This window comes from Petaurus breviceps, unplaced genomic scaffold (genome assembly GCF_028583685.1).
Source record: "Petaurus breviceps papuanus isolate PSGF00001 unplaced genomic scaffold, PetGlider_PUasm1.0 38, whole genome shotgun sequence".
Lineage (NCBI taxonomy): Eukaryota > Metazoa > Chordata > Mammalia > Diprotodontia > Petauridae > Petaurus > Petaurus breviceps.
Genome location: NW_027186304.1, coordinates 67,905,529 through 67,928,823, shown reverse-complemented (window position 1 = coordinate 67,928,823; position 23,295 = coordinate 67,905,529). Strand labels below are relative to the sequence as shown.

Below are 23,295 nucleotides of genomic sequence, written 5' to 3'. Positions count from 1 at the left end.
TTATTCCATTTCTTTCCTTCAGCTGCCTCCATTCATTTACATGGACAAAAAACAAAATTTAGGAATTGGGAACCTAGAGGACCTCAGGGCCCTGGGTAGTCTACAGAAAGAGTGGTCTTTACATAAATGATGACTAGGTGTAGTTCAGCTACTGGGAATTAGATTGGTAGTCACATAGACTTTCTGGCCATAAGCTAATGAGAGAGGTCTGATGAGGACTAAAGACTTATTGATCGGGAAGTACAGTTTAATATATAGAATTAAGGCTGAAGGCACTAATTAACTGGTACTGTTCTTTTCTGTCTTAAAAGAGCCTGGTTCTTGAGGAAAAGAATCTCCCTCTGTTGAGCAAAGCCTATTTTAGGCCTTGGTCTGATAGAAACAAACATTCAGACAGACAGACAACAGAGATCTCGCATAGGACACATGAGTATGTGAGAATTTCTGCCCTTTATCCTAAAGCAAAGCTTCTTAACCTTTTTGTGTGTGAGTCATAGACCCCTTTTTCAGAATAATGCTTTTTAAATGCATGAAATAAATTTAAAAGGATTACAAAGGAAACTAATTTCATTAAAATAAATATGCATTTTTTCCCCATCTAAATTCAAGGACTTCACAAGTCCCTGGTCTGTGGATTGTAGTTTATTAATGCCTATTCTAAAAGATCTGTAACAAGGAAAGCTTTACAGATTTAATCCAAACTAGCCAGGGCAGAGTCCACTCATCCTATTATGAGGAAGTAAGAGTAGCTCATCTAATGACTTCAAATGAAGCCAGAATATGGAAGCAGAGAAGTGTTACCATCACATGCCCCAGTGTTGTTTCCCCTGACAGGGCCTAGCAGTGGTCAACGTGGATCAATGGAGCAACACTGAGAAGCAAACATGCCAGACCAATTATCTAGTGCCCTTTGGTTCTCTTGGGAAGATGAGAAAATGTCTTTAATTGATATCCTTGTTGAACCCAGTTAATGTTGGGTGACACAATCAAGCTCATGTTTCCTTTGGTGGAGGCATTACTGGGGCAACCCTGTTGCTGAACAAGAGTTATTTTGCTGAACAAGAATTTCAGAATACTGAAAGATCCCAAAACCATTGCCCAAATGAATTAAAATAAGTATATACAAGCCATAAAATTCAGTCTTATTTTTCAATCCAAATAATATATTGGTCACTGGAGCTACAACTAAAATATTCAGATTTTAGATCCTACAGAGCTAGAAATCTAAGCCCCATGTAATTTATATTGTAATAGACAGGAAAAACAATCCTATTCAGTCAATAATTTGTTGTTAAGACTAACATTATTATAGATTACTGGCTGCTTATTGTCAGCTAGACAATTTCCAGACCTGGGAGATATGGCTCAGTTTTGAGATCCAATTAGTTGAGAAGAGTGATCTTTCTTCTAAAGTCCACCATGCTCCTTGAGCCAAGAACACTAATAACCATCAGTACCTCTTTTCTTGACTACTTCCACCAAATCACTTGCTCCATTAGAGAAGAGAAATAAAGAAAAATTCTCTTTACACCTGTGTTTTATCCACTTATGAGAGTTTATGTTCAGGGTCACATTTATTCTTTCCCTGTTATAAAGGATACACCTTTGCTTTTTAATGGTAAGTGAAAAAGTGATTACTTGAAAGACTGTGGTACATATGGTAAATTTTCTACTTGTTATGGCGGAGGGAATTCTAACCAATATGGTTAATTTAGAGTTAACCTTTAGTTCATCCATGGATTACCAAGTCTTAAGCTATTACAACTCAATAAGCCAAACCAACAAGTAATTATTAAGTACCTACTATGGGCTAAGCACTGGGGATATGATCAGTAAAAAGAAAGGTAGTCCGTGTCCTCAAGAAACTTACTACCTAATGTGGAGAGACCGCACACAACAGGGGACAAGAAAGGTTGGAGAGTGATGCCAAGGAGTACCCAAAATGGGGCCATCTTGCTCTGTGACGTTGGAACCAAGCAGAGCAGCAGATGCAGAGTGGAATTGGTCCAAAAGTCCATTTTCTGCCCCCCACAAAGGAAGGAATTGGGGGGAGTTTGGTACTTTATCCTCCTGGCCTCCAAAAAGAGGGGAGAGAAGGCTGAAGGAGGTGGTGTCAGGTAAGCTTGAATTAAGTCATAGTGATGAGATTAGAGGTGATAACTTAACCTGGAAGGGGCATCTTGTGATGAGCATAACCCGAGAGGAACATTCTCTTTCCTGAAATTGTAAGTATTATTATTACCTTGTAGTGCTTCAGGATCACCATTATCAGCATAATTACTATATATTAGTAAGTCTAGGAATACAAGTTATTAGTGATTTCTAGGAAATTGCTTCATTTTAACATTGTGTCCTCATCACCAGCACAAGAGTTTCTCTATAGGGACTATGGTTTCATTGGTATAAGGAACTCCCAGATGAGAAAATTTCTTTATCAGTGTTGGTCAGCACCTTCTTTAAATCTCACAGTCTTAGAGAGATACCTGTTCATTAACTTTCTCATGACTGAATACTAGTCTATGTGTTTCAGAAGCAGGACTTGAACCTAGATGTTCCTGACTCCAAGACTAACTCTATCTACTTTACCACTCTTATACAGAGCAGGAGCATAAGTGATTATTGATTGACTAATTGATGATAGGAGACTGATAATGAGGGTAAACTCAGTTTTTGATGGTGATAAAACCTGAAGGCCCAGAAGAAATATCACTAGAATTTGTTGGGGAGTTAGAGGGGGATAAAGAAAAGGGGGAAAGGGCAGCCAGGTGGCACAGTGAATAGAACACGAGCCCTGAAGTCAGGAGGACCTGAGTTCAAATCCAGCCTCAAACACTTAACACTTACTTACTTAACATGTGACCTTGGGCAAGTTACTTAACCCCAATTGCCCTCAAAAAAGAAAAAAAAAAAAGGGAGCGGGGAACACAGGGGGAGAGGGAGAGGTGATAATGAAGAGAGCCAATACATGATGGGATGTGGAAGAGCCTAGTGAGCAATTGTGACCTTCTATGAGTGGGTATTAGCTGAGCTTAGTATTTTCTGAAACTACATTCTGTCCTTTTAGATCCAAAGTAATTTCATACAAAATATGGATTTACATTTTAGAGAACCCTTTACATAGCTCCATGGGGTATAGCTGCTTTTTACTATAGTTTAGTTCAGTTAAAAGGGACAGGAATATTCTTAACAAGTCCAAATTACATCCTAGAAAGAGATGACTCTAAGGGTATCCTAGCAAAGGGACCTCATAGCTCTAGGCCGAGACAGCAGAAACTGGCTCATTTGTTTACTCCATTTGACTATGATTCTGAAAGCAGAGATTCAGGATGATTATCACACACACATGTGCATTAAACCTTGTCTATACAATATGTCTATTCCCCTATTGGAAGAAGAAACATGGCCCTCACAGGCCATGTTGGTGACCCACAAAGTCCAACCTCTCTACTATTCAGCATAGGGAAATTACCAATTTTTCTCAAAGTTAATCTGTTTTCTTTTCTTGAACCCAGCCACTTTACGACCTGACTATATAACTCTGTCTTGGAGCTTAAATATAGCCAATGACAACTTCTGAGTTATTGTTCTAGACTACATTTAAATAAGCCTTAGCAAATGAAAACATGTAAGGAAGAACCATAGACCCCAAATTAGAGAAAATTATAAATTATCATTTTGTTAAAAAAAATGTAGATGTGCTTCAGATGGAAAGGGAGTGGTGTTTTTTAATTTAAAAATCCCAGATTATGTGTAATAAAAATCTCATTTCTTATAGGAAAGATTTTTTTAATTAGGTGGGAAGTCAGACTAGGCTACTTCTAAGATCAGGAGATTATAGTTTTAAAATTGGAAAGTACTTTAGATGCCACCTAGGTTAAACCTCTTCTTTTATAGCTGGGGCCACCATGAGGTTAATTGATTTCTATCACACAGATAGAAATAAAGTGGGAATCATTTCTAACTTGAAGAATCCATGATTCTTTGATTTCTTATCTTAAATATTCATGCCAACATCCTTTTAGAATGTATGTGCCTCAATTGGGTCCAAGCATATCACCAGGAAGCCTCTAGACTTGAGATATTTAAGTGTATATAAAGAGGACAGGCATGTTGTAGGAGATACAGAACTAGTCAGAGACAGGGTCCAAGTACCACCTTTCATTCCCACTACCTGCCTTTTTGAACCTGGCCAAGTAACTTAACTTTCCAGTGCTTCCAGAAAACAAAGTAAGATGCAGTTTACTTTCATGGATTATGTCCAGGGATGGGCTGCTAATTGTTTAACATCTGGTTCTCTGAAAAAAAAAACATAACATATTTAAATTATATTCCATTTTAAATGACCAGGGATTACTCTAACGTATGCTGACATATACCATCAAGTACTGAATCCTCTCCTCTCATCTCCATCCTCCCTCCCAATTCCTATGACTTTTAGCTTTTAGTTGTTGTCGTTCAGTTCTTTTCAATGCTTTCCAACACTTCATGACCTTATCTGGAGTTTTCTTGGCAAAGATACTGAAGTGGTTTGCAATTTCCTTCTCCAGTTCATTTCACAGATGAGGAAACTGAAGCAGAGTTAAGTGACTTGTCCAGGGTCACACAGCTAGCTAAGTGTCTGAGGCCAGATTTGAACTCAGGAAGATGAATCTGTTTTTCCTCATATTCAGCTTCTACTCTCAAAGAATCAGTCTATTAATTAACAAATATTTATTATATACAAGGTGCTTGTACTTAGTGATGGGGATATAAAGACAGAAATGAAACAGTCCCTGCTTTCAAGGAGTTTACAGTCTTGTAGTCTTGCAATCTTAATCCTTTAGTGTTTCACATGACTTACTCCAATGAAGGGGACAAAGTTTCCTGTTTGTGATCTCCATTAATAATTAGAGACTAGATGCTCTACCTGCAGAATGTGGTATTTAAGTTGGTCATTAATAAGACCACTACGTCTCCTCACTTAACACAAAACCTCATCATTGGGTGGTACTCAGAAAATATTTGAATGAATGAATGAACAAAAGTTCAGCATGAAATGAGTTACAAGGATAATGTGTAGAATATTATTTTCTGAGGAACCATATTTATCTTTTTATTCTCAGTGCTTTGCCCATGGTAGGTGCTGAATAAATTCCACTTGAATCGATGTTGATTTTTAAATGGAATAGACATCCATTTAGGAGGTAGTTTGAGCATGATCTTGTCTGCAAGTAGGGGAGGGGGGATGGTAGATTAGATGCCATCCTATCCTATCCAGGTTTATGAGACTAAGATCCAAGCATTTTCCAATATGTCAATCATTCATTTATACTTTTGATGACATTTTATCTACCAATGTCATGGCAATTTTTAGAATCCAAACTATGCTTCTTATGAAACCCAAGGACACTAGGCATATTCATATATTTAAACAAAAAAGTTAATATCTATGGTATTTTTAAAATAATGTCTCATATTTCAGTATTCCTTTGGTTATTTTCTTTTCCTTTAGAAAATGAATGTATACTACAGAATGATTGCATAGTCCACCAGGAATAATAGTCTCATTTTTTCTAGTATATATTTTACACAGCAACCCAACAGACCTAGTTTATTTGTCCAGAATTCTTCCCTTTTTCCTGCTCTACTATATTGTCGAATGAGGTCAAGAGAAAAAAATCATTAATATCTGTCAACTTCCTTTATAACCTTAAGGAAAAATCTTTGTATGATATCATACAGACAGATTTTCAATTTCCTTGTGTAATAAACAGATGCTTTAGGATTTGGATGTAATTTAAAGGTTTTAAAAAAAATCACATTGAGATTGATGAATAAATCAGTTGTGAAGACAAAAACATTGATGCCTGTTGAAAATACCTCTCCAGACAGGCAGGAAATGAAATTAGTTCCCCGTAAAGTGTGGGGATGAGGATCACTGCTTAGTTGTGCTGCAGGCTTTTTAGGACTTGCAATAGTGGCACAAGGAAACTGCTAGGGCTACAGAAATCTAATTAAAGAGCAAATGTCCCTTCTGACATCAAATTAATCTTTATCAAGTTCCCTATTTTTATTTCAATCTGGCACCACAAAATGAAATTTAAAATTCTAGGCATGTTGCAAAACAGTTGGCAATTTTTCTCTTGAGCATTACAATGCAAAACATTCAGCATTGTTTAATTAGACCTCTCAGCATTCCTTTTTTTTTTAATTTTTTTTTGATCATCAGAGTTTGTTACAGAATTAGATAAATAATGCCCCTCAGAGGAGCCCACAAGTTTAATCCCAGCAGCTCTCTCTTCATTCGCAGCATCAGATATAGATTACATTTTGACTGGGAAGAAGTTGGAAGAATGATCATTTACATCATGGTTCTGCTCTTCTCTCTTTGGCCTTCACTTTTAATCTTATTAGTAACCTTCTGAAATTTAGACATTGTAGTGTTGAGATCTTAAATGTTTTCATCTTGTATATAGTTTTTGTTTTTGACCTTGCAAAACTAGTCACTAATTTATCTAATCTTAGATCAGATTAAATGAAAACGATGTTTTCCTGATGGTCTGTTCTCCAGACTTTTCTCTGTTGTTGTAGAAAAGCAATTGGGTTGTTTGATGTTTTTTTTTAATTTTCACTTGGTTCTGTGCATTTTGCTAAATGAAGACATTTTATATCATAATGTTTTAGAATATTTTATTATTGTGTGGTATGTTTCCTTTATATAAAAAGGTTACCCTGTTCACATTGATCCATTATACTCATTTCCTACATCTCTTCCACCACAGTTCAAATAGTTCTTAGTAAGGATTCACAGTCACAGTTCTTTGATAGGTGCTGATTAAAAGTATAAAATGAGGCCATTGGGCCTATTACCGTACCTCATTTCGCTTTTAAGAGCTTACTTCCTCCTCTGTGTCTAGCCATGCACTAGCACTGTGTCTAGTATTGTGAAAGACCACAGCAGAAGTTGTACAACAAGGTAAATAATGATAAAATTAAGAATAATCAATCTGTTAATCATCCAGTATTTATTAAGTTCTTACTATATGCCAGGCAAGAACATAATTAAATGCATGCATGCTCTTGGAAGATGATTAGAATTCTACACATCAAAAAGTCATGTGGATGCTGAGAGAAAGATTTGGATTGGAAAGGATTGGTTAGAATTCAATTCAACTCAATTTTTAAAAATAATCATTGAGCATATATTATGTGCAAGGCATCATACTACCTTCTGGGGGTGTAAAAATACATATGACATGGACCCTGCCTGCAAGGAGTTTATAATCTATTGTGGGGAAGGCGGCTGACATATGCATATATACTTATGATAAAAAGGGGGGTGTAATAAGTTTGAAATACAGATCCTGGGAAAATAGCTATGAGAAATTTAAGGGAGACAGAGGGAGGTGACAGAAGGAGGTCAGGAGCTGTCAATCACTCAATAAGACCTTAAAGGAATGGAGAGGCTTCAAAAGGAAGAGATAGGGAAAGGAGCAGAGATCATCTCAGGCATGAGGGAGGAAAAAGCATATGAACAAAAGCAGGAAAACAGAGGAGGGAAGGATGAAAATGAGGGGCTCAGAAAAGATCCGTGTGACAAGAATGTGGAGCACGGGAAAGGGAGTAGGATGAGATAAGTCTAGAAAGATAGAGAGGAGCCAAATTATTGAGACCTGGACTCTTGGGACCTAAAGTTAATGCATTAGTCATTTTTGAGTGGAGGGATGATAAGAGGAATGACATCAGAACACCGCATTAGGAAGATTACATGCCAGCAATATAAAAGATCAATTGGAGCCACAGTCTGATGCCAATCTACTATTTTAGACTTATCTCATATTTTCTATATTTTAACTAAACCCATCTATCCCTCATTTTCATCCTACTTTCTCCTTGAGATGAATCAAAAAGGAGACAGTGCGGTGATGGGAAGTCCATTCTGGAGGCATTTCCCCTAAAATTTCTCCATTACCGCTGTCACTCCCTAGTTTGTATTGCAGCATACTTCTATATAGCATCTCATAGCAGGATGGTACAGTAGATAAGCTTGGAGTCAGGAAAACCCAGGTTCAGGTCTCACCTCTGACCCGTATTAACTATATGACCTTGGCTAGTGATTTAATCTCTCAACATTGCCAAACCCCTCCCTCCTAACAGGTAATGCCTTATTCCCCCAGTAGATTGTAAACTCTCTAAGTTTATCTCTCTGCCCTGTCTTTGTTCATGGATCACTAGCTTTTAACACAGTTCCTTGCACCTAATAGGAGCTTAATAAATGTATGTGGAATTTGTTTAGAGATGCTGAGAGCCTAAACTAGGGTGCTTACACTGGGACAGTGGAAAGAAGGGGATAGATGGGAGGCATATTATCTACATATTGGCAGTTAGGTGGCTAGCGTGGCAGGCTAGAGTCAGCAAGACTCATCTTCCTGAGTTCAAATCTGGCCTCAGACACTTACTACCTGTATGACCCCAGGCAAATGATTTAACCCTGTTTGCCTCAGTTCCTCAACTGTAAAATGAGCTGGAGAAGGAAATGGCAAACCACTCCAGTATCTCTGCCAAGAGAACCCCAAATGGGGGCATGAAGAGTTAGACTGACTGAAGCTGAGCAACAACGGTATTGCCAAGGTATAATCAACAGGATTTGACAACTGTTCCTATGTGATAGGTGACAGATAAGAGCCAAAGGTGACTCCAAAGTGACAAGATTTAGTCATTGGTAAGATGGAGGTGCCATAAACAGAAGGGGGAAAAAAGATGGAACTCATCATATCTCTCCCACTCAAATCCCACCACCACTATCGCCACCCAAAAAAAGAGACATCTGCAGCTCTTTACTAAGAGACACAAACTAGTTCTTAAGGATTTAATTAAATAGGTATTATTTAGTCTACATTCATACAAATAACCTGGTTAGCCGATATGTTTATATTTTTCCTTCTGATTGTTTTCACGTCAAATGAGTTTGGGTTCGGATTCAGGGGGAAGCAGAAGGGAATAAGCATTTATTATTTAATGAGAAGAAGAAAATGAGCATTATTACTATGTGCCATGCACTGCAGTAAGCTATTTAGAAATATTATCTCATTTGATTCTCACAACAGCCCTGCAAGATAGATGCTGTCACTGTCTCCATTTTGCAGTTGAGGGAACTGAGGCAAACAGAGGGTTTTTTTATAAAAGTATTAATGTATAAAATAATGTCCATTTATACAGTGTGATATTTCTCATATCAGTGTGCCCCAGGCATTTATATCAAGTTTTTTTTAATGAATAAAAGACAAAGGAAACAAACTTGTTTAAAATGAATTCTTGTACTGTCAGACATTTCAAAATCTTCTATAATATTGTGTCTTTCAAAACATAACGAATAAGTAGATAAATGGCAAATCAGTTTTTTAAGATCAATTGAGATAACTCAAATCTGGCCTCAGACACTAGCTATATTACCCTGGTCAAGTCACTCAACCCTATTTGCCTCAGCCTCATCTATAAAATGAGCCGGAAAAGGAAATGTCGAATAACACCAGTATCTTTGCCAAGAAAACTCCCAGCAGGGTCATGAAGAGTCAGATACAACTGAAATGACTAAACAAAGAATTAAGGCATGGGAGATGATAATTTTCTCCATTGTACTAAGTTGTCCTTGTTCTTATTGTAATGATTGACATTTAAATGATGCCTGGTAGAAAATATGTGTTATATAAATGCTTATTCCCTTTCCCTTCCATTCCTCTCAAGCCTGAATTTTTCTAGAATGAGATACTATGAGATCTGTAGTAGAAAAAGACAGCCATGATATGTTAATTGTTTTACTCGGGGTCTTTCCAACAAAGCTTGGTTGGACTATACTTGTGATTCACCAGATAAGCTGAAAATAATTCTTAGCATAATTTGTTTACTTGATCCATCTACATATTTCAGAGATTTTGCCCTTGAATTTCTAATGACTCCTAGGATTGAAAGTGAGCCCTTCACCATACTACTATATTGAAAAAATCTTTCTGAATTATTGTGTCCCAGCTAATAGGCTTTTCAATTAAAAAATATTTGCTCTACCTTACACTTTTCTCTTTCTCTGCTTTCCTGTGGCAAGTTGTTATGAGTCCTTCTCTCTACATTAGTCCAACAACTGCTCCAAAGCTTTGGTTGAATTTTTGTTTAGTTGAGAAAGACATACAAATAAAAGAAGAAGCAGATGGTCTCTTTGTGATTGAACGAAGAAAAAGGGTTTTGAGAACAATGTGTGAATAGGTGTAGTCTAATAAAACACTCAGCCACCTGCTGCCTGCATCCTTCAAAAAAGATTTTGTTGCATATCCTGGGAATTAACTACTGGGGTATCCTTAGGTTTAATGAAGGAAAAAGTAAACTCTGAGGGGTATAGAAGCTATTTCCCCCTGTGTTTGGATTCAGTTATCATCTCACTTGCTTAAAATTTTCCTTAGTTTAACAACTTTATGCTCTAGAGTATAACAATGTGGGAACTAACAGGTTTGACGATCAAGGTGGCACAGTGGATGGAGTGACAGGCCTCCAGTAAGAAAGACTCATCTTCCTGAGTTCAAATCTGGCCTCAGACTTACTAGCTCTGTGACCCTGAGCAAGTCATTTAATCCTGTTTGCCTCAGTTTCCTCATATGTAAAATGAACTGAGAAGGAAATGACAAACCACTACAGTATCTTTGCAAAGAAAATCCAAATGAGGTCATGAAGAGTTGAACACAACTGAAATTGAAATGACTGAACAACAATGAAGAATTAGATCCATGGGACATGGCATCTTCCTCCTTTGTATTCAGTTGTCCAAGTCCTTATTATAACACCTGACATTTAAATAATGTTCTACTGTTTGCAAATCACTTTATGTGTATAACATTACCTGATCATTTTGCTATAGTCATTGTACATATTTCACTGAGGAGAAAACTGAGGCTAAAAGGTAAAGTGATTTGCCCAAGGTGACATAGTGAGTAGTGGTTTGAGATAGTTCAAACCTTTCTGACTCCAGATCCAACTTCAATTTGTTTGTACTAAGTAGATAGTTAATGAGTAAGTGTCAATTCTAAAGTCTTGATTTCTTTTTCAGGGGTTTACTCTTCAACCTGACTATCAGACTATTATCAATCCCACATCTACAGCTGCACAGGTTGTAACCCAAGCAATGGAGTACGTACGTTCAGGCTGCAGAAATCCTCCGGCACAGACTGTGGACTGGAATAATGACTACTGCAGTAATGGGTAAGCAGCCTGGGAATGCCTTCTTTGTTTTTAACTACATTTAGCACATAAGTAGGGACCTTTATTTTTAATGAGAGCTAGAAGGAAGATGAGAGGCCACACTTTTGTCTCTTTTTCTAATGCGTTCAAAAAAAAAAATTCATCCAGAAGAGCATTTTGTAAGCCAGGAAATGATGCTCCAGGAATTATGAAGCAGACTTCTGGCTCTTCTAGTAAGCTATGCTTTTTGGGTAACTTCACAGTAGTTCCTCTGCCCACCCCCATTTCCATAGCAGGGAGGCCATTTTCTAGAAGCACAGTGGAATATCTCCATCAACAAGCACTGATTAAGTACTTGCTGTGTACTGGGCATTGTTTTAAGGGGAAGCAAAAGGGGGGAAGGGGATGTAATGAATAGAATCTCTGTCCTTTATTGACTATCCAAGGATGTGTATCCAACATAACCACCACTGATGTGTGTTTGTTTTCTCCCCATGCAGGAGCATGCAGAGGGACAAAGCACTGTACCTTACCTGAAAATCTGATCGCCTCTTCTTTCCAAGAAGGAATGCAGGGAAGTCTTTTCACCATGGATTGCTTTGTGCAGTCAAGGCGGTTCTGCAATTTATTAGAAAATACAAGTTGCTAAGCACTTAGGACTATTTGAGCTTGTGGGTCACTCACCCTGGGAAAAAAAAAATAGTCATGCTTCTTTCTTTATTGTTTCTCTCCCTTCTCCTACTCCCATCCCCTAAATCCTTTACGGACATTGTTTTTCTTCTTCCCTGAGGGAAACTTGGACCATTCAGATTTTATGTTGGTTTTTTGTTGTGAAGTGCTTCGCTATAGTAACTGCCTTAGCAACTGTAGACGTCTCGGATTAAAGTCCTGGATTTTCCATTGGTTTTCATAATGGGTGTTTATATGAAACTACTAAAGACTTTTTAAATGGCTTGATGTAGCAGTCATAGCAAGTTTGTAAATAGCATCTATGTTACACTCTCCTAGAGTATAAAATGTGAATGTTTTTGTAGCTAAATTGTAATTGGAAACTGGCTCATTCCAGTTTATTGATTTCACAATAGGGGTTAAATTGGCAAACATTCATATTTTTACTTCATTTTTAAAAAAAATCAACTGACTAATAGTTCTATATTTTCAAAATATTTGAGAAAAATATTCCCAAATGATTTTAATTTAAAAACCAATTGGCTTTGTCTCATTGATCAGACAAAAAGAAACATGTTGGGGGAAGCGCAAACACATTTATTTTGTACTGCAGAAAAAAAAAATTGCTTTTTTTGTATCACTTTTTGTGTAATGGTTAGTAAATGTCATTTAAGTCCTTTTATGTATAAAACTGCCAAATGCTTACCTGGTATTTTATTAGATGCAGAAACAGATTGGAAACAGCTAAATTATAACCTTTACATATGGCTCTGTATTATTGTTTCTTCATACTGTGTCTGTATTTAATCTTTTTTTATGGAACCTGTTGCGCCTATTTATGAAATAATAAATATAGGTGTTTGTAAGTAAATTTGTTAGCATTTTAAAGAGGTTTCTTTGATGTTTTAACTTTTGCTGGCAAAAAAAAAATATTCACACCTGGTGTGAATACTTTATTATTTAGTTTTTACAGTGACATGAATAAAGCCAAACCTGCTTTTCATTTAGCAGCAAATGAAAGTAACCAATCCTTATTTCTGCATTTCTTTGGTTGATGCAAAAGCAAAACGATCCTATTTAAGAAACTTCCCTTCTTAATCCAATGAAACAGGGAACTACCCTAAAAGACACACAAACCACAAAACTAAACAAACAAAAGGGTCCTCCATCTAAAAAGGGTTGCTTCTTGGTTCTCCTAAAACTAAGTCCAGTTTTAGTTAATAAAGAAAACTTTAAAAGTAAAAGAAGAGCAAAAAGAAAACCAGCCTGAACTGACTGAAATGCCTCCTCCAGTTACATTTAATGGACATTAAGAAAGCTTATGAGAATGAATGGATTAGGGTCAGGGTGGGGGTGGGGGGAAGGTTGTGGAAAGAAGGGAGTTAAGGGAAACTCAGCCGTCTAAAATGCCTCCAAAAATGAAAGGTGAGTGACCGAGGCAGCAGGGAGACAGAAAAAGAAACTCAGAAGCAAAAGTCGATCATAAAGAATGAGATTCTTGTTGTCCTTTGCGGCCACTACATGTCTCTTCTCCCTCCAGAAGTCCTGTGCTTGTCAGAGGAATTCCATGGGTGCAGAAGAACAGAGGACTATGAGAATCTCACTGGACATATGCACGGCTTTTAGATCAAAGAGCACTAGCAAACCATGCCCTTATGGAGGATTGTATCCAGGAAGCTAGTCTAGTCGGTAATCAAGGGAATGGCTGATGTCTCTTTCATGCAGTGTGTGAAATAAACTTAGCAATTTAACTAAATACAAATATATGCATTGTGTAATCCAGTCAGAATTAAAAAGACAAAAGGTATGCTTGCTTTGGAATGATTTTAGGCATTGTACAACCTTGAATCACTTGAGCATGTAATAACTAATAAATAATGCAGATCCAATGTGATTATTAAAATGACTGTAGCTGAGAGCTCTAATTTTCCTGTCTTGAAACTGTATAAGAACTCATGTGATTGAGTTCACAGCTTATTGTTTGTCTGTTTAGCATTTTAGAAATATACCAGCACTACTAATTACCTAATGTCTTTTATTTATTATATTATGATAAAAATTTTCAGTCGCATTAATTCTAAAATGAGAAGGTAATTACTAGAGTGAGAACAACCCGATTTGACTTTGACAGGCAGTTTGTACAGGAAAGTACTATGTTGTTTACGTCCTTTCTAGAGCAGGTGTACAACCAGGGTAGGAAGAGTGTTGAAATTCAATACCAAATACAGTAAAAACATAACTGTAAATAAAAGAAAATACATCATGAATAAAAATACTTATTATGTGTGACCGGATTCTATTTGATTATCCATTGGTCTCTGAAAAAAAAAAAAAAAACCCAGTCAGGTGAGAAGTTCCCAAAGGATATATTGGCAGAATTGATCAGGCAGAAAAAGAAATATGCCTACTATGACAAACACCACCACCACCAAGATACCCCTACCCAAAACACTTAGAGAAGGTGCCTTTATCAAGATGAGCCTCTAGAGAAGTGAGACATTTTCTGAGGAAGAATCTTCTCTATTTGGACAAGGGGCTCACCACTCTAGAATTGTGTTTGGACAGAGTAAAGAGCCATTGGTTCAGATAAAATGACTCACTACATGTGCAATGGTAACTCAGAGATAATGACAAAACAGGTGAAAGTGAAGATCGCAGTTATTGTCCTCAAGAAATCTCTTCAGCCATGAGCATGAAGAGGGAATTTCATCAACACATTTAGAAAGCATAGACAAAAAGGAAGTGGAATGACGGGGGTGGGGGCGGGGAAGCAGTATAGAAGTGGGTAATCTGAGAGTGCTGATGTTCCTCCAAATGTTGTCAGAGTCAATAATGGAAAGATAGTCAAATAATGATTTCCAAAGTACCAAATGAGCTAACATTACTAAGGATAAAAGTTGTTCCCTAGGATTGTTTTCATCTTGACATATTAAAGAAAATGAGAGTAACCTAATGAGGCATAGGAATAGTCAATAGGAAACCATGACCACAGAGAACCACAGTTCATAGGGAAGTAGAAGAAAAGCTCTGTAAATGCAGATTTAAGAATTGATATATCAGTGACCAGATTCCTGTTCCCTTAGATACCCTGGAATAGTTGTTGAGCCCTTTGGAAGGTATTCATGGGCATTAGAGATAATCAATTTGACTCCAACTTTAGAAGAAATCTCAAGTTAAATTATTGAATGATCTACGAAGTCCTAGGAGAAATTCTCAAGGAGGCAATGAGAAACTGCATGTGCTAATAACTTTTTCATTTGCAAGATGACTTACTTTAAGCCATCTCAGAAATCACATTGCATTAAACTGACCATCTTTTAAATGACTTCCCCTGTTTTGACTTCATGTTTTTAGGGTGCCAGCTATATTTTGCAGTACAGGTACAACTCCATTCTAATAAATTTGCAAGGAATTGTCTTTGTTAATTTGTTACAGTAGAATTTGGGGTTGTTCAATATTAGTAGAAGCAAGTAGCTCATCGGCTGAGGTTTGGAAATTGTTTTATAGTCATGGCCACTATACCTGTCTTTGTTATACTGAGCTTTTGACTGCCCTTCTTATTTCTATTTAAAAAAAAAAACTTCTCTGTTAAGCTAGTCTTCTTGTACTCCTTTTAAATATGGGGGAAAAAAGTGAAGCCCATCAGGATGAAGCTATTTGTTAAAGTTTGAAAGCAGACATTGACAGAGCCAGGGAGAGAACTCCTTTCCCACAAGCCCCATTTATCATTTTCATTGAGATACACTATCTCTGAATGACCACCTCCGGCATCCTTTGCTAAGCACGAGACCTTCCTAATCTGGCATATTTGTCTCTTTATATCGCTGCGTGCCTAGCACAATATCCTGTTCTGTGCTTAAATAGGAATTCAGTAAATATCCGTAGCTGGATAGACTTCTGTAAACATTCTATTATTCAATGTTTATTACGTACCTATTTGCAAGGCTCTGCAATGAAAAGTAACCAATTACATAGAGACATACACGATGCCTTCTTAATGCCATAGACACTCTTCAAATAAAGCACTTTGGTTCTATGGTTGATCCATGATTTCATCCTTGTTGCATTGGGAATGGGGACTGGGGGTAGGCCTTGAGAAATAGCATTCCCACCATGCTTTTGTGTTGTGTGCTGTCTTTATCCATACTTTCCCATGGATCTTGACTATCTGGAGGCCTTCTTGTTCTATTAGTTTTGAAAGGTGCTTCCAAAAGAAAAGTTATGTACTTAGTTATCAGTCATTGTGGAGTGAAGAAAAAAATGAGGCCATTGTGCCCTAAAGCCTAAAACTGGGGATCATCATAGAATGGTAGCATTTAGTGCTGGAAGGAACTTCAGAGAAAGTAAGTTATCCAGATGAGAGGAGTACAGAAAGAAAATTTCAAAATAATTAATGCATTGTTTCCTCAGGCTATATTATTGGACTTGCCAGGAATTTTGCTAGTGGCGGCAAAAGCAAAAAGATTCACATCAAAGAAGACAGAAAAGAAAGGTCCCAGACATGCAGAAGTTTAAGGGACAAACAAGAAAGTCCCATGACAAGAAACAAGTCTAAGGCAATAAATGCAATTCAACAATTCAAAATGCGTAACAACCATTATGCATAACGCACAGTACTAGGCACCAATAGAACACCAGAAATGAACAAATCTAAGCCTGCTCTTAGAGAATTGCCAATCTAACAGGAAGAAATATTATATGTATACAAATAGCCACAATTATAATTAAACTCAAGAGGAAAGGTGTACTTGTGAGAAGTACAAAGTGCTGTAAGAGTCAGGAACAAACTAGAGTCCCCTGTGATAAAGGGACAAAGTGTAGCAAGACAACCCTAGTAAAGATCAGACCTAAGTCATCACAGGAAAGAAAAAAAAATGCCTTGTTTTTAGAGATGCTCGAGGCCCCATCTCCCTTTGACATGCTAATGGACTGTGACTTGAACCCAGTTCTCCCAAGTTCAAAAGCTGACTAGGTGGCACAGTGAATAGAGGACCGCCCTGGACTTAAGAGGACCTGAGTTCAAATCCATCCTCAAACACTTGACACACTAGCTATGTGACCTTGGTCAAGTCTAATTAACCCCAATTGCCTTGCCTTCTCCCCTTCCCCCCCCCAAAAAAAAAGGTGACTAGCTACATTTTAATTTCAATACACACTAAATTTCAATTCTCAAAAAATACTAATATTCCTCAGTCAGGAACATTGCTTGAAGGAAAGGAATTGAGTTGCTTCTTGGCACCAGTGAATCCCAAGAAGCTTCACCGGCATGGGCACCTCCTCAAGGGCACAGAGTCAGTGACTCCATGGACAGATGCTATGAAATGTGCCATCTCATCCTTTACACAGTCGAGCATTTCATCATCTCGTATTCCAAGCCAAATTAAATTGTAGGTAAGATTAAGTTCTTATTCTACTGACTTGGAGACAACTGAGAACAATGACTTGTTAGATTTCAACATCTGTCATAGCTACTGCCTAATTAAAGAAACCTACTAGCAAATGTAAGCCAGCATGGAGCCTACAACTGTCATTATTTCACATTTTATTAACAGCTTGCTAGCATAGACATTTTAAAGTAAAATTTCATTCACACTGGTATCAGAAGCCAGCCAAAAAAAAGTGACTAGAAAATAAAATGGAAAGAACTAGCAAATCTAAAGAGGAAAAAAGCCTTCAATACTCAAGAAAGGCTACGTGCAAAACTACAGTATTTTAAAGGTTGGGGCATCACCATTTGACAATTGTGTGTTTACAATAAGCCTGAGCATAATTGCACTGATGGGCTGTCAGGGAAAAGATTAATTTGGCAAAGATTAGTATTGACTTGCTGTTTATTAAGGCTTTTAAACAGCTGTATCTGGCAACATTCCTGTAAGTGCCTGTCATATCTGAAAATCAGGCTCACACCCTGGTGCTTGCCAGCTGTTACTAAACAATCTTATACCACTTTGAATGTCTTTCTCCGGGCCAAACAGCAATGGCAAAGTATTGCCAAATGAGTCTTTTTCTCCTCCTGTCACTTTTCTTTGGGGCGTGTAGGGGGTGAGAGGAGAATGGGTTCTGAAAACTGAAATGTCAGCTTATGGTTGATGGCTTAGCTGATAACAGATCCCGGAAGCCAGAAGGTGGTTAGGTGAACATGTCCCACATATAGAGATTGGTATTTCTGTTAGTCACCTCACAGAGACAAAGAAGCCACAGTTTGCAACTGTTGCTGGCAGAAGGTTTTGAAAACGGTTAGAAATGGTGATCAAAGATGTGAGAGTCGTCCAAAGTCCAAAATTAGTGTTTCATTTCCTCAAGCCATATACATGCTTTGTATGCCATAGTGTTGAATAAAGACTACACAGTTTAAAGTTGGGGCAAAATACAGGAACGAGCCATTCATCTTTATAAAGTGGACCGAAAGAGGGTAGAACTCAGGTTCACTGAGAATGGGAGCTCCGTTATTTCAAGGTGGTTGTTTCAAGTTCATAAAAGAAAGGACAATTAGATTTTTGTCTCAGAATAAGACCAGTTGTTTCAAATCAAAGCATAGTAAGAAATACAATGGAAAAGACAAGATTCCTAGTTAAACATCTACCTCTAAAGAATTCTGAGTTACCATTAAGGTCAAATTAGCTTTTTCAATATGACTGCTTTTTTTCTGGGATCAACTCCACTTTTCAAATATCGTCAAGCTAAAATAAATTTTCAGAACAGATACAACTATCTTAACAAGACAGAAGTTACAATCTGTTCATCCATACAGTGCTAGCAGGTTCTGAGCCATGAGGCCAATGAGCTTAGTGGGCAATCCATAGCATGCACTTGTTTGTTCATCTAAAGGAAGTCTGTGAGTTTAGGGTTCTTATTTCCTGAATGGACATTGAAATTGTTTTAGAAGGAAAGTCAAAATAACACAAATGCCATAATTTAAAAGACTCTACTAAAATTCATGGCTATTGCTAGGTCTTTGAAGCAGGATCAAATCAAGTCAAGAGATTTCAGGGAAGTGTGGAAGATTACCATACCACTTCCTGAATGCTGACATAATGCCTCACAGCTAAGGGTCTAACAGAGCTTCATTTCCTTAATCTTGAACATATTCCATGGATAAAGAGGGGTGATTAATTGTCCTCATCAACCCCATCCAATTGGAAAAACAGAGATTCACTATTAGTAATACTCTGGGAAGGATATATACTGGGAAGACTCTGACCTAGTCCACTACACTCTATCTTGTCAAGTTTCCCACATTCTAGTCATGTTGATAGTTAAGTCAAATAGTCCATGTAAAAATTAGTTATATACCTATAAATCACATCTTCCCTGTCTTAAGCAGGATTAGACTTCCTTAATCAGGAAGCATTGATTAATTATATTTTGTGTGTGCCATGCTCTATGCTATGAACTAGGGCTACAAAGAAAAAAAAAATAACAGTCACTACCCTCAAGGAGCTTACATTTTATAGAAAGAAATAACATTGATTCATAAATAATAGCAAATATGTGCAAAGTAAATATAAGTTAACTGGGAAAGGAGAAGGCTGTAGGAAATGGTGGTATCAGGATAGAAAATGACACTTGAAATGAGTTTTGAAGGAAACTACAGGTTTTAAGAGGTGAAGATAAGGAAGAAAACTGTGCTCAGGACATGTATTGCCTTTTTTCAGTCCAGGGAAAGTTGTCTTTGTGTCTCCTACAAGTCTGCCTAACTTGGCTTGGTCACCTGGATATATTCCCCTGCTACTTTGCAAACCTATTATCTCTAGGCCAAGGGGCAATCTGAATATCGAGATTCAGATTACATTCTCTTTTTGTTTTGAGGTCATGAGTTTAAATGGATATGTTTTACCTTTTACTCCAAAGAGTTTCAATCCCCCCTATCCCTGCTTAAAAGTGGAATCAGAGAGAAAGTGGAGGAAATCTCGACTGTATGTTTATAATGCCTGCCAATGGAGCACTCCACAAAAGTTATTGAGTTTTCACAGCACCCCTCTGAGGTCTGGGCATCCCCCATTAACCTGTGATTCTATGACTATTCAGATGAGTAGACTGAGTTATGGAGAGATGACAGAATTGTTTATACAACAAGGTCACCAAAAGGGTTCTTGAAAGCATCAGGTGAAGAATTCAAAAGATTTCTTCATCAAGGACCCAGTTGTTACCATTCAAAAGCAGAAGATAACAATAAACCAGCTCGGAGGCAAAATGCTGCCCTCTTCAGCTTCCCAATCACATTCCAGCAGAAGCAAGGTTCCTCAAGCTCTGGGAAAGGATGCTCAGGTTTTATTGTATAATAACAATCACAACAACAGCAAATATAGTAATAATGCTAGATGGCATTTATATAGTGCTTTGAGATTTTCAAAGCACCTTGACACGTTTCATTTGATTCTCACAACAAATCTAAGAGGAATCTAAAATCTAAAAACATCTAAAGGTATCATGCCCCCTTTTTAAAAGTGAAGGCTCCTAAGGCTCAGAGAAGCTAAGTGACTTGCCCACAGTTATAAGGCTATTAAGTGTAGAGGGCAAATTTGAACCTAAGTCTTCCTGATTCCAAGTTCAGCATTGGTGGGCAGCAATAATTAGTCACTGACAGATTTATTATTGTAATCAACACCTCTCAGTCCTAGAGTCCATCAGGAACCCCGAACATTGATCAGGTCTTGAACCATAACTTCTGTGGAGTCTTCTCTCTGGGGCATGGTAGGGTATTTTGCTTTATCAAGAGGAGCCACAGAAATTCAAATCTGGTCTTGTCAAGAATTTCAGACAAACAGAAAGGAAGACATGTCTAAAAGAAACTACAGTTTCCAGATATTACAAAATACATATACTTATAAAGAATCTTTTCCTAGTTGCTAAGTTGGGCCACTTTTTAACACCTGGTTTCATGGTGTGGTTTGAAGAGACCAACATTACAAAAGTGACAGGACTTGGCAGCTGTTGATTCCTAGAGGTTGCTTTAGGGTTTGAGGTATATGTATGTTGTGTGTGTCAAACACTCAAAAAGCATTTATTAAATGTCTACTATGTCACAGATATAGTCTGAGTATAGTCCCCAGAGGCAGCTAAGCGGCACCATAGAGTGTTGGATCTAGAGTCAGGAAGACTCATCTTCCTGAGTTCAAATCTGGCCTCAGACACTTACTAGCTATGTGACCCTAGGCAAGTCACTAACCCCTTTTGCCTCAGTTTCCTCATCTGCAAAATAAACTGGAGAAGGAAATGGAAAATCTCTCCAGTATCTCTGCCAAAAAAATCCTGAATGCTGTCACAAAGAGTTGGACATGACTGAAAAACAACATATCCCAGACACTTCAGAAAGGTAAAAGATAGTCCCTATTCTGAAGGAGATCACAGTCTAATGGTGACAAAAGAAAAATTCTACATTCTACATCACTTAACAACTTCCTGAAATGATTTCTGGTTTTGCAGTCTCATAACAACTACAATCACAAAGCAATGGCCCCACAAGCCAAGTATATGTGGCAGAAGGAAAGCAAATTGGCTCATGTATGTACTTTGATGATCACTGTTAATGCCCAAAGAAATGAGAAGGGAGAGAAAGATACCATATTTTCTCCCTTTTTTATTTTCTTTTCAATGTATGGTTATCATAAGAAGTCTCTAAGGGCTTCCCTACGTGACTTCACATTTCAATGCCTCCACACCAACAGATGGTTTAGATAAAACCTATTAGTTTCATTTATACACACAGTTTCATCCTTTCCCTCCCCCTGAACCCTTCTCTAAAGAGCCTATTTTTAACGATTTTGCCTAAAGGTTTGGTTTTCACATTTTTTGCGGAAATGAAGTTTTGCCAATGTCTCATACTTTAATCATCATCACTCTTGCCATCAAACAAGCATTCAGATGAGAATGTGGTTGATGAGTGTTCTGCAAGGGAATTTACATCCAAAAAACTGCATTAGAATTACTTGGCAAATTTGATTTATGTATCTTTTCATACAACCTTTGAGTGTTTGCATTTTTCCATGAGGTTAGTTATGATCATTTCAATTTCAGTATAAGTACTGTATATGCTCTGTCAGACATAATGATGCCAGCTCTTTATCTTGGTTTTATCTTGATGTCATTACTTTGGAGAATATTTCCATTCAGAGAGCACACCACAGTGAGAAGCTAAGTCCTTATAGGCCACTAGATTCTTGAAGAGAAATTGTGAACAGCGAAGTCAAAACTTGCCCTAATTTTGGCTTTTGTGCAAAGCTGAAATAAGTTGCTAGATGCTAACCTTATGTTCTATTCCTATGGTTAAAGGGGAAAAAAATATTTAAAGGTGAAAATAGTCAATGGAAACTCTATATAATAATCTACGCCAGGGATAAACAAGAACACCAAGGATCAAATACAGCCCTAAAAACTTGGCTAGTTCTTCAAAACAGAATTTGTTTGGCCAAAGTAGCTTGGTTTCCAAACTAAGCAGCCTGCCTTCATCCCCACCTTACCTTATTGCTGTGCTTCTGACTTTGTTTTCCCAAGCTGGTATCAGACTTAGTAGACATGAGAGATGGAGGAAAAGTATCCCCTTTAATTTCTTTTTAGTCATTTTCAGCAACCATTATGTCCTCCCAATTTAAAAGTATCATTTGAATACACTTATTCCACTCTATGTAAGATTAGTCTGTTTATGAGGGTATCCACCCCCTTTATAATGAATGTTTTGCTGATGCTTTCTTCTATCATTGTCGCTTCTCAGTGCCTATTTTCTACCTCCATTTAACCTTTCCTTGCAACAAAGAAATATAGTCAAGGAAAATAAGCCAACACATTAGCCTGGTCTGATAATGCGTGCCTTTTTCCTGCACCTGTAGATTACCTTCTCTCTTCCTAGAGGAGGAAGACATACCTCACTATCTGTACTGGGTAAAAGTCAAATAGCAACAGATCCCTGATGGCTGCCATAATAAATCAGAAAACCACAAATTAACTATCTGTGTTGTATCATCTTGTTACTTATTTTGTTAAACATTTCCCAATTACATGTTGGGTAATCAAGAATTTTGGGGTTGTGTTTGACATTGCTGGTATAATAATAATAATAATAATAATAATAACTAACATTTATATAGTGCTTACTATGTCTGTGCCAGGTAGTACACTAAGTGCTTTAGAACTAGTCTTTCATTTGATAATAATGATAATATATGCCCAAAGGGCTATAAAAATGTGCATACCCTTTGACCCAGCAATACACTTCTAGGGCTGTATCCTAAAGAGATCATACAAGTGGGAGGAGGATCTGTATGTACAAAACTATTTATAGCAGCTCTTTTTGTGGTGGCAAAGAACTGGAAATCAAGGGGATGTCCATCAACTGGGGAATGGCTAAACAAGTTGTGGTATATGAATGTCATGGAATACTATTGTGCTATAAGAAATGAGGAGGGGGACGGCTAGGTGGCACAGTGA

At 37.4% G+C, this 23,295-nt stretch overlaps 1 protein-coding gene across 2 annotated transcripts in view; it reads left to right on the top strand.

Annotated features, from left to right (window-relative positions):
* TOX (thymocyte selection associated high mobility group box) overlaps positions 1–12,899 on the top strand; it is a 387,018-nt gene extending 374,119 nt beyond the window's left edge. For both annotated transcript variants that reach the window (XM_069099996.1, XM_069099995.1), the window contains 2 exons: positions 11,072–11,223; positions 11,703–12,899. In XM_069099996.1, coding sequence (XP_068956097.1) covers positions 11,072–11,223; positions 11,703–11,739 — 189 coding nt within the window. In that variant the 3' untranslated portion in view covers positions 11,740–12,899. The remainder of the gene's footprint in view (positions 1–11,071; positions 11,224–11,702) is intronic.
* The last annotated feature ends 10,396 nt before the right edge of the window (positions 12,900–23,295 follow it).